The sequence below is a fragment of the Sus scrofa genome, chromosome 4, assembly GCF_000003025.6.
Source record: "Sus scrofa isolate TJ Tabasco breed Duroc chromosome 4, Sscrofa11.1, whole genome shotgun sequence".
Lineage (NCBI taxonomy): Eukaryota > Metazoa > Chordata > Mammalia > Artiodactyla > Suidae > Sus > Sus scrofa.
Window position 1 is genome coordinate 111,824,664 of NC_010446.5, and position 17,937 is coordinate 111,842,600.

Below are 17,937 nucleotides of genomic sequence, written 5' to 3' on the forward strand. Positions count from 1 at the left end.
CGCCAACCTGGGGGGGCGGTGGGCGGGAGCGCCGGGATCCCCTCGGCCATCCCGCCCCCGCCTCCTCCCCTCCGCGCCCGGGCCGCCGACCCCAGGCCAGGGCGGCGCGCGCTCTCCCACCCGCGCCTCTGGGGACTCGCAGACGGCAGCGAGACCGGCCGGCGCGCTGGGCATGCTCAGTTGCCCGGCGCCGGGCTCGCGAGTCGGAAGCCTGTGCGCGGCGGTCGCCGCCGAGCCGGCCGGAGCGCACGGAGAGAGCGCTGGACGCGCTGCAGCGGCGGCCGGGCGGCGGCGGACCTCGGCCGGGACCGGAGCCGAACCCCGCGCAAAGCCCCGGATCCACCCGCCCGGGCGCCGGCTCCCTCGCACCGTCGCACCCTCGTTGGGAAGGGGCCCGCCGCGGCTGGCGTTGGCGTCGGCGGGGCGGAGGAACCGCGGCGGCGGCCGCCGCATCCTCGCCGCCTGCCCCGGGCCGGCAGCGTCCGGGAGCCGTCGGGCATGGAGCCGTGGAAGCAGTGCGCACAGTGGCTCATCCACTGCAAGGTGCTGCCCGCCAACCACCGGGTGACCTGGGACTCGGCGCAGGTGTTCGACCTGGCTCAGACCCTCCGCGATGGAGTCCTGCTCTGCCAGCTGCTCAACAACCTCCGGGCGCACTCTATTAACCTGAAGGAGATCAACCTGAGGCCTCAGATGTCCCAGGTAAGGAGGCCGGCGCGGGCGCCTCCGCCTCCAGCCGGCGTCTCCCATTAATCAGCCGGCTAATTTCTTTGTGTAAATGCAAACATCTAGGTGCGCTCAGCGTGCCCTGCCTCGCAGCCTTCTGCTTTGCGGACCACTTCTTGGACCTTGACTTGAGATGGTTTATTAGCTCTTTAGCTGAATGCTAGAGCCCTGCGTCCTGAGATGGTAGGAGGATTTCGTAAGGGCTTTCTGTGAGGCGGGAAAGAACAAGCTGTCTTGGGTGCCCTTCACCTACGTGGGGTGTGTGTGTGTGTGTGTGTGTCGGTGAACAACAAAAGGAATTTGAACCTGCTCTTTTATGGGGACGATGGAGGGGGATGAAGGGCGCTGATGGGGGGTACTTTTGCCTTTAGTCTCTTCTTTTGCTTTGCGTTTCGTCCCCATGTTTTCTTGAAAGAGGAACCATGACATAAATGAGGACTCTAGGAAGTGGAGGGCGTTCTCATACCGTTATCTGTGCGGAATGACACTGGTCAAAAGGAGGAAAAGGGAGCACAGCACAGCGGCTGCCCCCGAAAGCCCCCAGAGCTTGTGGCCAGCTGGCAGGCTACATGGTTATGTTTATAGCTCGACTTAAGCCATGTGGGAAGGAGCGAGTCCAACCTCTCTCAACAGCTACAGGAAACGAGAAGTTTCGCTCCAGATTCCGCTTTCTTTCATTCAGCGCGCTTGCTCAGGTGGTATGGTGTATGGTTGGCTTCTGTGGCTGGAGCCTTTCCTGGAGGTGACTCTTCCAGGGGTTAAAGAAGATTGCAGCTCTGGAAGGCTCTGTGCACTCTTGAGTGCGCCCCAAAGTCACATCGCAGTGGAATGGTAGTTTCTTGGTCCCATCAGAAACTTTTCATGCAGAAAGCTGTTAAACACAATTCAGCAAATCTGTTTGCTCTTTCAGAATGTAAAATACCACTTTCAGCTTAAAAGGGAGAGGAAACAGTTCCCTCTACGACACATTTTAGCACTAATCCTGAGTGATATAGAGCCTCAGCTACTGAGCAACCAGAACAGTGCCTTTTGCAGGGGAACTGACTTCATATGATGTAATAAGTATGTATTTAAAGGTAGAGCACACAGGAGTTCCCACTGTGGCTCAGCGGGCGGGGGGGGGGGGGGGAGAGAAGAATCTGACTAGTATCTATGAGGATGCGGTTTCGATCCCTGACCTCACTCAGTGGGTTAAGGATCCGGCCTTGCAGACGTGGCTCTTATCTGGTGGTGCTGTAGCTGTGGTATAGGCCGGCAGCGGCAGCTCCGATTTGACCTCTAGCTGGGAAACTTCCATATGCCGCAGGTGTGGCCCTAAGAAACAAAAAACAGAAACCAAAACGTGAAGTTACGAGCATACACATTCTTGATGTCAGTATTCATCAAGGCCCCTCTACCCCTCAAATTCTGCATCCCTTGCCTGTCTGCCTTCAGCCTGCTGGATAGCAGTCCCCATGAAAGAAAAGACTTGGAAGTAGTGAGAGCCATACGGTTTCAGAAGTTAGATAATTTATTTCGTACTCTCCTATAATGCTGGGTGGTGAAGGCTAACTCCGTTGGACCCCTTAAGAGTTGTTGCAACTCAGGATGTCCCGTCGAAGGGTTTGGCATTTCCATCAAGCTGGGAGCTGCTCTCTGAGCAGCGTTCTGTAGGGAGCTGCAGCTGGCTCTCCATTCTGCAGATCCCCGTTTTCCACCTGGTCTGTGGCCTCAGGCGGCCTTGGCCACCAGCAGGGAGGATGGTGCTGTGTGCGTGTCCTGCAACTAGAGTGTCCTGGAACCCTGGGGGATTGTTCAGTACGTTGTTCTCAATAATCAAGTTTTCTGGACAGCTGAGGACCTCCCCGTTTCAACCTTCTAGCCAAGCTTTACTTGAAGGTGGACCATGGATGAAAATCCTTTCAAATGCGTTTTTGCTCTTCCTTCTCCTTGTAGAATATAGTAGATGTAATTTAATCATCTTGATGAGTAAGGATCATCCTTATAAACATCATTCATGAAAACCGAGTGCCGACGCTGCTCTAAGAACTCTGTTCCCTCCTGGGGGTACTGCAGTGAACGCCTCAGGATCCTTGCCCTAAAGAAATGATGGCACAGTTCTGTCCTATAAGCCGCCAGGTTTTAGTGAGCTCAACAGCTGAGTGATCTTCCTTAGGTTGCTGTGCTTTTGGGTTCTTCTTAAGCATGGGCTTTCTGGTCCCCAAAGTGCAGTTTCCCTTTAACTTTCTACGAGTGTGGGCTTCTCCCCAAAGTGCATGCTGGAAGGCTGGTACCTGAGTTATGGTGATGTCTGTTTTTGCTAGCCTTCTTGATCTTGACCACACTGCAGAGAGCTAAGGTTGCTGAACAGCTGAGTGCTGGCCAGCTGAGTTTGTATTATATAGGTTGTCCTTAAATCCTTAAATGAAACTTAGTAAATGGTTTCATTAAATAATTCATGGACACTTTTAACATGCCTACAGTGCCCAGCAGAGACGATATGCTTCACAGATATTCAGCGTTAGCAAAATGACTTAAAACATTTTTTTCCCTACTATTGTCAACATTACAAGTAATAAGTTACCCTCAAATTTTTGAAGCAGTTGCAAGATCTACAACTTCCTTTGGACTGATAACTTTAATTCTGCCTCTAACTACTCATCTTTCTGGGTGAGGGTTCCAGCTGCTTCTGGTTGTAAGGCTCCTGGGCCATCAGCTCTGTTCATACTGAATAGTGAATAACCTGATAACCTGGTGAAACTCTGACATATGCCCCTGCAGATTTTGCTCTTCTGAATTTAGAGCTGTCGTTACTGGTACCTGTGGCTTTTGCCATGTCGAAGCGTCGTTCTGTCCACTCAGCTTAGATTCTGCTGAAGATATTAATTTGAAATAAACTATTTCATTATAGCACCTGATGTTTTAAGCCAGGAAATAACTGGAGGCTCTCACTTCTGAGTTTTGTGGTATTTAGGACTGTTACGAACAGATGTCGATGAAAGAAATTTTCCTATATTGATGTGTTAACTTATTATTTTTAATTTTTCAGAAAGTCTATAAAATGAGTAGCCTCTATTAATGAGTGTTTATCTCCTATGAGTAGAATTTTTTTTCCATTCTTTAGCCTTCTGCCTTGTTTGTGTTTAAAAAATAATAACCCTGCAAATAATTAAGCAGTTGTAGGTTTGAATCTTGGAGTCTTAATTAATTAATTGTTCTTCAAAAGAAAGTTATAAAGGGGATTCCACTTCTCTTACGTAGCAAATGTTCTTTTTGCCTCTGGGCCTCTGTCTTTTTTGGGGTCTTGCTAGTTGGTATTTTCAGTTGAAAATAGGTCCTTCCTTCCTTCCTTCGTCCCTTTCTTTTCATGGCTGCACTTGCAGCATATGGAAGTTCCTGGGCCAGGGACTGAATCTGTGCCACAGCTGTGACCTGAGCCACTACAGTTGGATTCTTAACCCACTGTGCCACAGTGGGAACTCCTTTTTTTTTTTTTTTTTTAAACCCTGATTTAGATTTGTTTTTATTAGTTAGGATAGTAAACGTTAATCACCTTTAGGTACATATTTAACATGTTCCTTTTAGTATAAAGAATAAAAGTTAAATCCAGATGATCCCTGGAAGTCCACGCAGTCCATGAAATCTAGTCTATGTATATACTAGACAGATTTATTTTTCATCCAAGACAGTCTTTAGCTTGGTATCTAGCTAGGATGCCAAGCCCACACATAGTTCTGGGAGAGAAGAGCCTTTCTGTGGCAGTTGTACCGGGGGTACAACTTTGTGGTACAGTCTTTGTGGAAGACTGTGGGTCATGGGCTTGCTGTCGCTCTTGGTGGTGAAGTAAGTCTCCATAAATGGCTGTACCCACGTGCATGTATCGTTGATGAATTCATCTTAATCTTCCTATTTTGTCATTTAAAATTTTGCTCTCGATTATGTCTGAGGATGGGACTAATACATTTGATGAATTTGCTGATGATTATGTACAGTGCAGGTAAACTTTGAATTTTCTTTTCTTTTCTTTTTTTTTTTTTTTTTGTCTTTTGTCTTTTGTTGTTGTTGTTGTTGTTGTTCTTGCTATTTCTTGGGCCGCTCCCGTGGCATATGGAGGTTCCCAGGCTAGGGGTCGAATCGGAGCTGTAGCCGCCGGCCTACACCAGAGCCACAGCAACTCGGAATCCGAGCCGCGTGTGCAACCTACACCACAGCTCACGGCAACGCCGGATCGTTAACCCACTGAGCAAGGGCAGGGACCGAACCCGCAACCTCATGGTTCCTAGTCGGATTCCTTAACCACTGCGCCACGACGGGAACTCCTGAATTTTCTTAAAATGTATTATTCAGGTTTTTAGGGTTCCTTCAACGAATATTTGTGGCTACCACGTGCCAGGCACTGTTTTTAGACAATGGCTTAGAGCAGTAAACCAAACACAACAAAGATCCCTGCCCTAAAAGGACTTATATTTTAGTGGGGGGACAAAACATAAGTAAATGGCTGTCTAGTATGATGTGCTATGAAGAGATAGGAACCTGGATAAGGGGCTAGAGGGAACAGAGATTCGATTTTATGAAAGGCAGTCAGGAAGGACTTCTCTGAGGAGACGGCAATTGAATAGGACCTGGAAGGAGCGAGAGAAGGTGGAGATGTGGATATTTGAAAGAAGAGTATTCCTGGCACAGAGCATACCATGTGCCAGGGTCCTGAGGTGATTCAATGGTGGGTAAACTGGAGGGGCAGCGAGAAGGCCAGTGGGCTCAGGAGAGTGAGTGTATGCAGGAGTGGTAGGGATGAGTCAGATAACATGGGAGTCCGATTTTTAGGACTGGTGGGCCACGTAAGGACTTTGACTCTTGCCCTGAGTGAAAGAGGCATCACATGGCCTAACTTACCTTTTCAGCAGGTCCCTCTGGCTGATGTGTTGAGGATAGGGAAGGAGAGCCAGGCTGAGGCAGCCACTGGAGCAAGTGATGATGACCAGAGTGACAGCAGAGCAGGTGGTGGGAAGAATCCAACCCCGGGTATATCCTGAAGGCAGAGCCAGCAGAAGTTTACTGATGGAGCCAGACTAGGGGGATAGGAGGAAGAGAGGATCCAAGAATGAGTCCAGGGTTACCTGGAATGATGGAGTTACCATCCACTGAAATGGAGGAGACTGGAGGAGGAAGAGCCTTGGGAATGTGTGTGTGTGTGTGTGTGTGTGTGTTTTGGGGGTCTGGAGCTCATTGTGTATCACATGCCCAGCAGGCCTCTAGATGTCGAGCAGGCAGCTAAAGAAGCTGGAGCGGTAAAGTTTGCAGTCATCGGGGTTTAGGTGGTACTTACCATCACGACGCTGGGTGCTGGCACGTGGAGAGTAGTGTAGAGAGACAGGGTCAGAGGCGTGAGCCACGGGACCTGCCCAGGTGTCGAGTGCAGAGAGATGAGAACTGGTACTGGGCCACGGGGTAGGAGGGAAGCTGGCAGAATGTGGTTCTAGCAAACCAGACAACTGATATATTTCTAGAAGGAGTGATCAGACATGCCAAATGCTGCTCTTCAGATGAAACAAGGATTGCGGATAGAATACCGTATTAAGCAATGTAAAGTTTTTTGATGACCTTGGCAAAAACAGATTTGGTGTGCGAGAGGCCAACACTCCACGGCAGAGGTCGGGTGACTAGGAGAGATCTAGACCACAAGCATAGACCTCTGTTGGGGGGTAATTTTGCTGTAGAGAGAGCTGATAAACCAGGTCGTGGCTAGTAGGGGAAAAGAAATCAGGAGGGTTATTTTCTTAGCATACAGAATTTTTATTTAATAGCGATTATACGAGCTTTTTTAGATTTGGACAGATTTTGTCAGACGGCGCACTCGTCTATGTGTGTGTGCGTGAAAAAAGTATACACATGCATAAGAAAATATAAGTGAAACATATTTAACATGTTCCTAGAAATTCTTTTCATTCCGAAAGCTGCCCTGCTGAATACCATTTCAATTCTGTCATTGATTTCCATGGTTTTTTTTTTTTCCCCCTCATGTAATATTTTCCGCTGAGCACCAAGTGTTGGTGATGAAGCATTTGTAAACGAATACACCACTTTTGTCCCCAGGATTTCCTTCTGAGCTACTAACAAGCCTTTTTTTTTTTTAAACCCTTACTCCTTCTTCAAGTTAAAGAGAACATTGTTTCTGCTACATATAACAATGCATTGTTTTAAAACTAATTATATTAGTTGTAGCATTCAAGTGTGCTTTCCAAATACATGTCTGCATTTCCTTACCAACCCCTTTCCACCCCCCACCCCCCCCAAGGTGGAGCTGTATAAAAATTGCTGGGGTATCCCGAGGAGAGAAAAAAGACAGCTATTGACCCAAAAGAGTGGTGTGCCAGTTATATATTTAGCCAGTCCGTTCAGAATAATGCCATTATTTAGTCTTTCAGGAGTCAGTAACCTCTCTGCCATTTGTTGGAGTGTTCTCCTGGCCAGCGTAATTTTAAACTTGACACCCATCAAGATCTTTTCATGGGAAGTAGCTCAGGCATCTTAAGCACTTGTTCTGTCTGCATACTTGATGGCTTAACCTGGGCTCTCTAGGAACCAGAGCCCGGGATAAACAACTGCAGTGCTGAAACTTTATTGGTGAGGTACAGTCCTATAGCTGTCAGCGGGAAGAAAATGAAACAGTGCCTTTTTTTTTTTTTTAAGAGGGGGAGAATTATATCCAGTTTGTAATGCCAACAGGGTGGATCCGGTATAGATCACCACGGATTTCCTAGTTTTCAAACACAGACCTTTGAAAATTATTTCCCTGGAATTTCGAGCGGCAATGCACATCACTGACTTTTCCTCTCCTCCTGAAACCCTTCACTCCCACTGCACTACCCTCTCCTGGTTCTCTTGTACCTTTGATATTCCTTCTCTGCCTGCCTCCTTTGCTGGCTTCTCTTTGTCTGAACATTCCTGAAGGATTTTAGAGTGTTCCCTTTGATTGCCTTTTTTCGTATCCTCTTCCTGTATCATCTCATGACACTGGCGTTACCTCCTTCTCATGCCCTGGTGGACCACACATCCTTAGAGACAGCCTCCACCTGCCCCCAGCTGGGTGGTCACTGTCACTTCATGGGTGGGGTGGCGATCACAAGGTCAGAGTTGACTGTGGGAGGCTCACCCACGGCAGAGTGAAGGGTGGACTGGAGGGGGCAGAGCCAGGCACGAGAAAGGCTTGCTGAAGTTCAGTCAAGAGAGGAAGAGGCCGGTGGATGCAGGACCAGAGAAGAGGTGGGAGTGGAGGGCCAGGGAGGGTCAAGAAAGATGAGACAGGACGAGGAGGTATAATGGACAAGACTTTGGCACCTCTCGGATGCAGCGAGAGTGGAAAGTATCTAGGTTGAGTCTCAGGTTTCAGGCCCGGGTGACTAGGGGGACATAGAGGAGGTACCGGTTTCAGAGGGAACGGGAGCCCAGTCGGTTTTGGATGTTGAGTTTGAAGTTGTTACCAGTTACCTTCCGTATTCTGTTTCAAGCATCCTACTCTCTTGCTAAGCCTTCCTTTCTGGATTATTCTAGTAATACCTAAAATTCAGCAATCTTTTGAACTCTTGGTCCCACCACCTCTTCACTGCCTTCAGATCTTCATCTCCTTCCTACTCAGCTTAAATACCATAGCCATTATGGGTACTTCCTTAGCGTCTCTTGGTTGGTGATTCTCATCTGGGTAAAGTACAGTCCTGGTTAAATCCTCCCTGCATCTCAGCTGCTGAGCCTGGTGGAGGAAAAACTATACCAGCTGACGGCCGTCACCTTAAATTCGTGATCCTTAACCTCAGGTGGGCACCTCAGGCTACCCAGCCATCTGATTACATTTCGCTAAACCAGGTGACCAAGTGTTTATTTTTTATTTTTGCTTCTTAGGCCCACACTTAGAGCGTATGGAAGTTCCCAGGCTACAGGTTGAATCGAGGCTGCAGCTGCCGGCCTACGCCATAGCTCACGGCAGTGCTGGATCCTTAACCCATTGAGCCAGGCCAGGGATCGAACCTGCATCCTCATGGATACTGGTCAGATTCATTTCCACAACGGGAACTCCATAAACAAGGTGTTCTTAAAGTATGACCCGGGGACTTCTGATAGTCCCTAAAATGCTTTTAGGGGTTCCTTAAGTTCAGACACTCTTTTTATAATGATATTCAGACACTGTTTGCCTTTTCCACTCTCATTTTCTCACAAGTGGGTTGTGGAGTTTTCCAAAGGCTGCGTGAATGACACTGCCGATGTCACTGCTGTGACTATGTGCTAGTGTATGTTTTAAAGACGTCTCAGTTTACAACTCCAGTATGTAAAGTGTTGATAGATAGAACCTCCATAAACAAAAGCTGCTGAGGATTCGAAATTACTTTTTTAAGAGTGTAAAGGGTTACTGAGACCGGTTAGTTTGCAGACTGCCCCAGCTCGTTCAGTTTCTGACTCTCTCAGATGCCTCTCTGGTATCTTTTCTTCTTGAACTTCCATCACTTCCATCTCCATTCTTCCCTTCAACGGGTGATCTTGCTTCCTAGTCGCTGAGAAAACAGACGTGGTCAGAGGAGAGCTCCCTCAGGCTCCAGCTTTCCTGCATCTTGCCTGTAGATGATTGCCGCGAGGCTTTCAAGTCCGTGGGTGAGTTATTCGTGCTCCTGCAAAGGCCAGGTCTTCCTCCACTCCCTCTCTGTGCTTTCTTGCATCAGCTGCTTCTCTCCTGGATCTTCCCGTTTGCACACTCGTCTGCTGCTATTTCCTTCATTTGATTCAGGATACATTTTCAGAGCCTCGCTGATGAACATTGGCTGTGATGGGGGGTGACCAAGGACTCCCAACATTTGACCCGAACGACTGGGGCGGGTCAGTCTGACCTTATAACTGTTCAGTGGTACCCCCGGTGGGCCACAGGATAAAATCTAAGCTCCTTAGTAAGCCTGCAGGGGTCCGCAGGCCGGTCCTGCTTCATATCGCAAAGCTTTTATCGCTCTGTGCTCCTGACCTTTTTATGGCTTCTCACATGAACCGAGCTGGTAGGTTCTCTCTGCTATTGCATAGGCCCATTTCTCTACTTGAAACACCCTTTTTCATGGTCTGAAGGAGGAAGATTCTGTCACCTTTGCCGAGAGGACGGCCCAGCTCCTCCTGCAGGTGTGGCTGATTACGCGCTGCTGGGTGGGTGCTGCTGGGTGGGTGTACGTGGTTGGGGGGCAGCATTCCTTGCACTGTTTTGCTATCTTTTCCTTATCTGTCTCCCTTCCAGGCTGTGACCTGCTTAAGGCTGGGACCTATTGAAGCTACCATAGGCTTTTTTTTTTTTTTTTGTCTTTTTAAGGCCGCACCCACGGCATATGGCTAGGGGTCAAATCAGAGCTACAGCTGCTGGCCACAGCCACAGCCTCAGCAACACAGGATCTGAGCCACGCCTGCGACCTACCCCACAGCTCACGGCCATGCCAGGTCCTTAACCTACTGAGGAGGCCAGGGATCGAACCTGCAACCTCAGGGTTCCTCGTCAGATTTGTTTCCCCTGCACCGTGACGGGAACTCCTACCAAAGGCTTTTTAATTTATGTACATCTCTAGAATTTGACTCAGGGACTCGTAGGTAACACGTATACCTAAATAGGCATTCATCAAATTGATTGATGGCTTGAAAAATAACTCTTTGTTTACTACCTTGGCAAACGCACCTACATAAAATTTAGCATGTCGTGCCAAGCTCTTTGTCATTAAAAAGCAAAAGCATCGGTTCCTGAAGTGGCATGGCTAATAATAGCAGATACCATGACTGCCCTGCTCTCCACCTGAGTGCCTTTCGGAACCCTGCCTGTTCTTCGACTTCCTCATCTCAAGCATAGGCGGGATGGAAAGAACCTACCCTCTGGGGTAGCTGTGAGGACTAAATGAATTAATTGGCCTTGTGATTGGCACGTAGCAAATGCTCAGTCAATGTGACCGCGATTGCTGCTGCTGCCTCTGTGAAGCAGGCGAGACTGCCCGCTAACTAACGCCTTCCTTATCTCGTCCAGTCACTGGATGCCCCTGACTCTCTCCAGGGCTAAGAGGAAGTCGTAACTTGTACTGACAAGCGCTTCGTGGTAGAGGCAAGGTGCGCATTCAGATATTTAAAGGGAACCGAGTTGTCCTCAGCAGGGCTGTTGGCACAGCTGGACGTCAACCCGGAGGAGGTCTCGTTTTCACTGTGTTTTGCTCTCGTGGCCTTCCTCTGGAGGCGTGTTCGCACGGGCTCTGTGGTTACTGACGATAGCACCTCCATCTCACCTTGGATGGTGAGTAATAATTTTAGTCTAGGGAGTGGACTATATCAGCTGGATGGTTTTATGCACATCCCACAAGTCCGTGTAAAATGGGAGACAGGCTTTGGACAAGTATACAGTGGAGAAAGGGAATGAAAGCAGATAGAAAAAAGGTGGAACGCTAACGAGAGAAAAGTGAGTGTAGCTGGCCCTTTTCGGCCTTGGAACTCTGTGCCTCGAGACAGCTGGTCTCAAGCGCGTGGTTCGGTGCCCTGACACTTGAGCAGGTCAGGACCGCTTGCATGTATTTCCCTGGGTCGTACGAACAGCACTGTTTTAATGGCAGGTTTTCAAATGATTATCTCTGCCCACCCCCCACCCTGTGTAATGGTTCTTCTTGTTAATGCACAGACCTCCACTGTTAGCTGTTATTGGAATATTGTATTCCAGGGTTTTTTTTTTTTTTCCCTCTTAAACACACATTCTGCATGGTATGAAGGACAGTCACAAGGTTATATTCAGCCTGTCCCCAGTCTTGAGCATTTATTTAATGGACAGAAACACGGGAACAGCCAACAAGGAGCTCTTTCTCATTTTCATGGAAAACCCTTTTAGATTGGTATCTTGTGCCCCCATCCGAACGTGCTTTCAACATATGTGTTGCAAGAAGTGTAGTCAGTTTTTAAGTGGTTTGCTTAACAGGAAGCCGGAGGCATATGTGCCTCACATGGGCATTTTCTAAAGGGTCAATTAATATGGAATATTTAATGAAACACTTGATACTCACCTTCCATGAGTTTCAAAGTGCTTGTCTTAAAATAGATCGGTAACAGCTGGTCTGAATAAACAGGCACCATGCCTCTATGCCCACGGAGGTCGGGAGCCTTTTCCTGGGGGGTGTGGGGCAGCATGGATTCATAAAGAGACTTCAGGCTGGGAGTCAGGAGACCCCGGTTCTAGTCCCAGCTCTGTCTCTGACCTGTGACCTTAGCAAATACTTGCTCCTCTCTGCCTCTGCCTTGCACATTCACAGCAAGGAGTGTAAATACTTACACCTGCGGTCATATGCTAAAGAGCAGCTGAATTTTTTTAACACATACTTAGAGCTCACTTAGGAGGCATTACCTTTCAGGAGGGGAGCTTCCGGACAAGCCAGAAGTGTTTGAATGTCAGGCCCGGCCCTTTACTTTCCCAGGGTCATAGATTGTTGGTTTTTGCATGTTGAGTCTCAGTTTCTTCCCATCATAGGCGAGAAATAGTAAAACCTACCCTGCAAGATTGTGGTGAGAATCCAGCAATAGATGTAAAGCGCCTGGCCGTGGTGGGTCGTCAAGATTTTATTCCCTCCTCCCCCCACCTCCTTGATCCTCAGAAGTCTGAGAAGCAGGAAGAACAAGATCTTATCTCTGCTCCGCAGAGAAGGAAATTGAGATGTGCACTGGCTAAAGGACTTTTCTCAAGGTCACACAGTCAGGAAGTGGTAACGACGGGACTTGAGTCCAATTGTCCTAATTGTAAATTCAGTGAAGTTTCCCATTCCTGCTCCCAAGCTCCGCTGATAGATGATGAACTGCATGAGCGAGTGCCTGGGGAAATGCTTGGAAAAAGGAAGACCTGCAATGAAAATGTAAAAAGACATGAGAATTTTACCCTGAAATTTGCTGTGTTTAAAATAGAAGCCTCTAAAGTAATGATATCAGTTTTTAGTTATTTCAGAGTCTGATTAGTTTGTGGGTTATTCGTTTTTTGGTAATTTCGTGGCTCTTCTGCTTTCTGTGTGATGCTGTTTTCAGGGAAATTTGTGCCTTTGCCTTGATTGATTAATCCCATTAGCCACTTGTCTGCTACATGTTGGGCTTTGTAGTAGATGCTGAGAACTCAAAGGCAAATAAAACTCAGCCCCTGACTTTGGGTTGCTTTAGTTTACACAGCATGAATTGTCCCTTATGGATGCCCTTATAAAACAGGGGGTGGGAAGGGAGGCTTGCGTGTTGGGTATGGCAAACGTCTGGTAGGGGAGGTGATAGTTTTCTGGATACACTGTTAGTTTTGCCGATGCACAAGGTATGGCATTAATAGAGCGTGTGCGTGCCCGGCTCAAGGTATTTCTCTCCTTTCTGTAGACATTTGTCTAGTGCCTCCTGTGTGCAGAGCATCGAAGGCATAAAGGTAAATCATAGGAAGTTTCTGCTTTGGGGAAGGGAGGCTGGGAAAAAGCAGGCTTGACCTTGGAGTGGGGCTTTTGCAAGAATGCAGAAAGGAAGTAAGTCCTTGGATGCTGCACTTTGATGGTGCCAAAGCGCACGCAGCTGGGTGAGAGAGACGAGACCAGGAAGAGGACAGACATGAGTGGTTACTGGAGAGGAAGAAGGTTTGTGAGCACAAGCTGGGTGGGGAGAGTGTGTGTGAGACGGAGAATGGGCAGCGGCCTTCAGACCTCAGTGATGTCCCCAACAGCACGGTTATTCTGGGCACCTGATGATGTGCCCACGGGCATAGGGCTGTACCATTGCCTTTGGCAGTGAAGATGTTCCATTCCAGCTCTCTGGTGTGTGGCCTGGAGCAACAGAGGACGGCCTAGTCTCTTGAATATCGTAAGAGGTGAGGGGACTGGGGGTGGTAAAGAGAGAGACCGGTGATGGGCATCTAAGGTAAAGCACTTAGAGCTGGAGGCCTGCACCATCTCCTCCTAACCCCCTGGCTTGCCACCTGTCCCGCCCGCACACCTGTCTGAACCCTCCATGTCCTCCCTGTGCTCTTTCATTGACTGACATCTCCTCGTGCTCTGGGCCACTGCTCCTTGGCTGTGTACTCCTCGTCTGGACCTAGGGTCACCTGTTCCACCGTCACCTCCGATACCCCTCACCTTCTGTGACTGTAGGTGGGCCAGCCTGGAGCACCCTTCTTTCTCCATAGGCTTTCCTATTCTCCCGGGCGAGCCGAAGAGGGCTGTTGAGGTGGCACCCCGGTCTGTTTTTACTGTCCAGCTTCACTGCAGCCTGACGCTGCTGCTTTTTTCACCTCTTTGCAGTGTCTCCTATCTCTTGGCTTCCTCTCCATTCCTCACTCAGATTCCAACCCTCTAAAGCCAGACACCCTGAGTCCCCGCTTCTCACCTAGTCCCTTCAAGGTCCCTTGGCCCTGCTCATTACCAGCCGGCGCTCCTGAGTTTGGACTTGGCCTCTGTCCATCTCATCTGCACGCCCGTGATGATGGCCATTGCTACTGTTATGAAGACTGAACGCTCCAAACTTTACAAGTTAACGTTGGTACATTATTTTCTCTTCTAATTCCCAAGAGAGAGTATTGGGCCTTTTTTTTTTTTTTTTTTTTTTTTTTAATTGTTATTATAGTTGATTTACAATGCTGTGCCAACTTGTGCTGTACAGCAAAGTGACCCAGTCATACATATCCATACATTCGAAGTTTGGGGTCTTGAAGCGAATATTTAATCAGTGAAAAATCCCAGAGGGGGCCAGGTGTCATGCAGACTTCAATTCTAAGAAGTTCAATACCATGTACCAGCAGTAACTTCTTTAGGTTTGTGGTCCGCAGAGCCCAGAGGTGTGCTTGAGTGAACAGCCACCGACAGACCAGAAGCTCTCAAATTATTTTGGTCAGTTCCCAGCAGGACTGAGGCTGCCTGCTACTCCCCTGTTCCCTTGCAATCACAATCAGCTCTCAATGTCTGCTTATTTTAGCAAAACTTTTTTTTTTTAATGTTATTGTTCAGTTAGTGCAACTTTCACTTAATCATATATTTAGTGCCTTACAAGGGAAAGTAGATCTGGAATAATTCATCACTTACTGCTCCTCCAAAGTACGGATTCAGCAGCAGATTATTAAATTCCCTGGTATTTGACCTTCAAAAGGGAGAAAGCATTTGTTGGCTAAAGAAAAGTTAGTAAGCTTAGTTCACAGTCAGCTACACAAGAAAGGCTTGACTTCAGATTATTTATGACAGAGTACTTGGAAATAGAATCTTGCATTTGCCCATAAACCGTGCTCAGGGATTCTGTAGCATATCGCCATTCATTTGCAGCGATGGGAGAAGGAGGAACTGAGATTTCTGCCGCTCAGAATGAGCACTGGAGTTCCTCTTGTGGCTCAGTGGGTTAAGAACCTGACGTAGTGTCTGGAAGTATGCGGGTTCAATCCCTGGCCTGGCTCAGTGGGTTAAGGATCAGTTGTTGCCGCAGGCTGTGGTGTACATTGCAGATGTGGCTTGGATCTGGTGTGGCTGTGGCTGTGGCCTAGGCCGGCAGCTGCAGTTTGATTAGACCTCTAGCCCAGGAACTTCCATGTGCTACAGGTACGGCCCTAAAAAAGAAAAGAAAAAAAAAAAAAAAAAAAAAAAAAAAGGAGTATTGACATGAAAGATTTGGGTGCTTCCAGAGATGCTGTTTAAGGAAAGAATGTGACATAATTTCTCTTTATCAGTTTCATCCCAGCAGATTCTGGACTGTCGAGTGTATTTATGCAGCGGCCCTGATAGTTAAATCCTTATTGAGTTCTCAGTCTTTTCAAATATATAGTTATTACCTTTAGTTAAGAGAAAGTAATGAGATTTGGTAAAGGATTTAATATTTTCCCTTCAGTGTTTAATAAGTGATTCACCAGGACGTACCTTTCCAATGACACAGAAATTAATTTCTTATCTAGCTAGCACTAAGCTTTTTGGCATCCTTGCCACTTGATAACTACCTAAAGTCCTCCTGGGTTTTTATAAAAAATGAGCCAAGTAAAAAAGTGCATTTAAAAATAAATAATAATAAAGTAATAATTAAAAAACCCTTACCTCCTCTACAGAAGGAGAGAGAAAATAAATTTCTTAAACTCCATGTAATTCCAATAAATAACTTCAACTTAATTTCGGTAACTGCTAGAGGGTCCTTAGGTTCTGACTTCAACCCTGAGGAGTTTTACTTTATTGTCTCTTCTAATTCACAGCATCATGTGGTAGAGGCACGGGGGCCGTGGGTACTTCAACCTGGCTTTGAATCCCAGCTATGCCACATATGTTCTTGGGCAGCTTAACAACTCTGATCTTGGGTTTCCAAATTTACTAAATAGAGATAATATCTATTTGAAGTATCGTAAGGATCAAATCAATTGAAGTAATGCATATTTTATTTGGCACTTGGAAGGTACTCAATAAATGAAGGTTCCATTCCTTTTCATTAAGCTTTTTTTTTTTTTTTTTTTTTTTGTCTTTTAGGGCCACACCTGCGGCATGTGGCGGTTCCCAGGCTAAGGCTCCAATCGGAGCTGTAGTCGCCGGCCTACACCACAGCCACAGCAATGTGGGATCCAAGCCACGTCTGCAATCTCCATCACAGCTCACGGCAACGCCGGATCCTTAACCCACTGAGCGAGAGCAGGGATCAAAGCTGCATCCTCTTGGATGGATGCTAGTTGGATTCATTAACCACTGAGCCACAATGGGAACACCAAGCCTTTTTTCTTTTTCTTTTCTTTTTTTTTTAAGTTCAAGGAGATTACATGTTGCAAGTTAAAATGAGAAAGAGGGAGAGCTGAAAATTAATTGGCAGTAGTAAAAAATTGTAAATCATGGACTCTGGACTCAAGAACCATGTTAATCTTGGAGACTCTGGAGAAGGCAGCCAAACTAATTCACATGCTACGCAAGGCTTTAAGGAAGGATAATTCTGTTTGAATGAACCATTATAGTCACGATTTTTCTTGTTCAAAGAGTTGTACAATTATAGAGCTAGAAGGTGCTCAGAGATCGTTCTGGCTTAGCTCCTTTGTTTGAAGAAGAAGCAGTCTGAGGCCCCTAATATGTACAAGGTAACGTGGTTTCTTGAATCATAGCACATCGTTTTTATCATAAGAGAATGCTCATAATGACCCAGGGCCTCAAGAGAAGTTTGAATCGTGTTGTTCCTTAAAACAACAACAGCAACAACAACAAAAACCCAAAACCGACAATGACAACAAAAAACTCTTTGAGGAAGATTGGAAAGTGCTTAAGTTGAGAATTTCTTATGTGAAGTACGTATTATAAATAAGACCTTATTCTCTTCCTTCCATCCATCCATCCATTCATCCATTTATCCGTCCATCCATCCATCTACTGGATCTAATAATACAGAAAACTCAGTGGGAATGGGGACTACAAAATCTCAGACATAGGATCTCAGAATGTCCTGGGAGAATTGACAGAGCATTGAGAAATGATTAAATAATAGAGATTGTGAAATAAAAGATCTGATGCTTAAAAGAGTAAATTCTCAACTATTCAGAAACTTAGCCATCCAGAATCACTTAGTTCCCAAGAGAACTGAGGTTTTGCCATTTCAAACCAGATAACACAAATTTGTGCCCCAAATTCCAAGCATATGGACATTCGGTAATGGTGGCACCAAAACATGTTATCTGCTAGATTGTGAGTTCCATGACATTTGGGGTCATTTGTTGAACTTTATGTTCCTGGCTCATACCTGGCACTGGGTGAGTGATCCTACGTGTGGCCATTGAGTGATTACTTAACAAATCCCTCACATTAGCCTTAATATTGGTTGGACAAGAATTCCAGATATTATTGTGTCCTTCATCTTACTCACAGGATGCAGAAAATATTCTGTCAGTTGTATTATAGCGGGAGGCAGCATGTACTGAGAAAGTATGGACCTTAGCATCAGACAGGCCTTGGTTCCTGTCCTACGCCACTGGCTCAATGACTGTGGACAAATCCTTTTATCTCTCACCATATTAGTTTTCTTGCTTGAGAGATGGAATTCTTCCTGCAGGGTGATGTGAAGAGCGAGTGAACTCTGATGGGCAAAATTGGAAATCCAGCACAGCGCTAGGGACCTAGTAGGTATCTAGTAGGCACTTAGGAGTCACTTCGTTTTCCACTTGAACTAATCTTTCCATGATATGGGGCTTTCCCCACAGTTCTTTTGGGGTAATAACCTTTTGTTGTCTTTGGCAGATTTTTCTTTTCTGTA

At 46.9% G+C, this 17,937-nt stretch overlaps 1 protein-coding gene across 1 annotated transcript in view; it reads left to right on the top strand.

Annotated features, from left to right (window-relative positions):
• The window catches only part of VAV3 (vav guanine nucleotide exchange factor 3), a 377,763-nt gene continuing 360,233 nt past the window's right edge, over positions 408 to 17,937 (top strand). The window contains 1 exon segment of the mRNA XM_021090110.1: positions 408 to 702. Within this exon segment, the coding sequence (XP_020945769.1) occupies positions 499 to 702 (204 nt within the window). The 5' untranslated portion in view covers positions 408 to 498.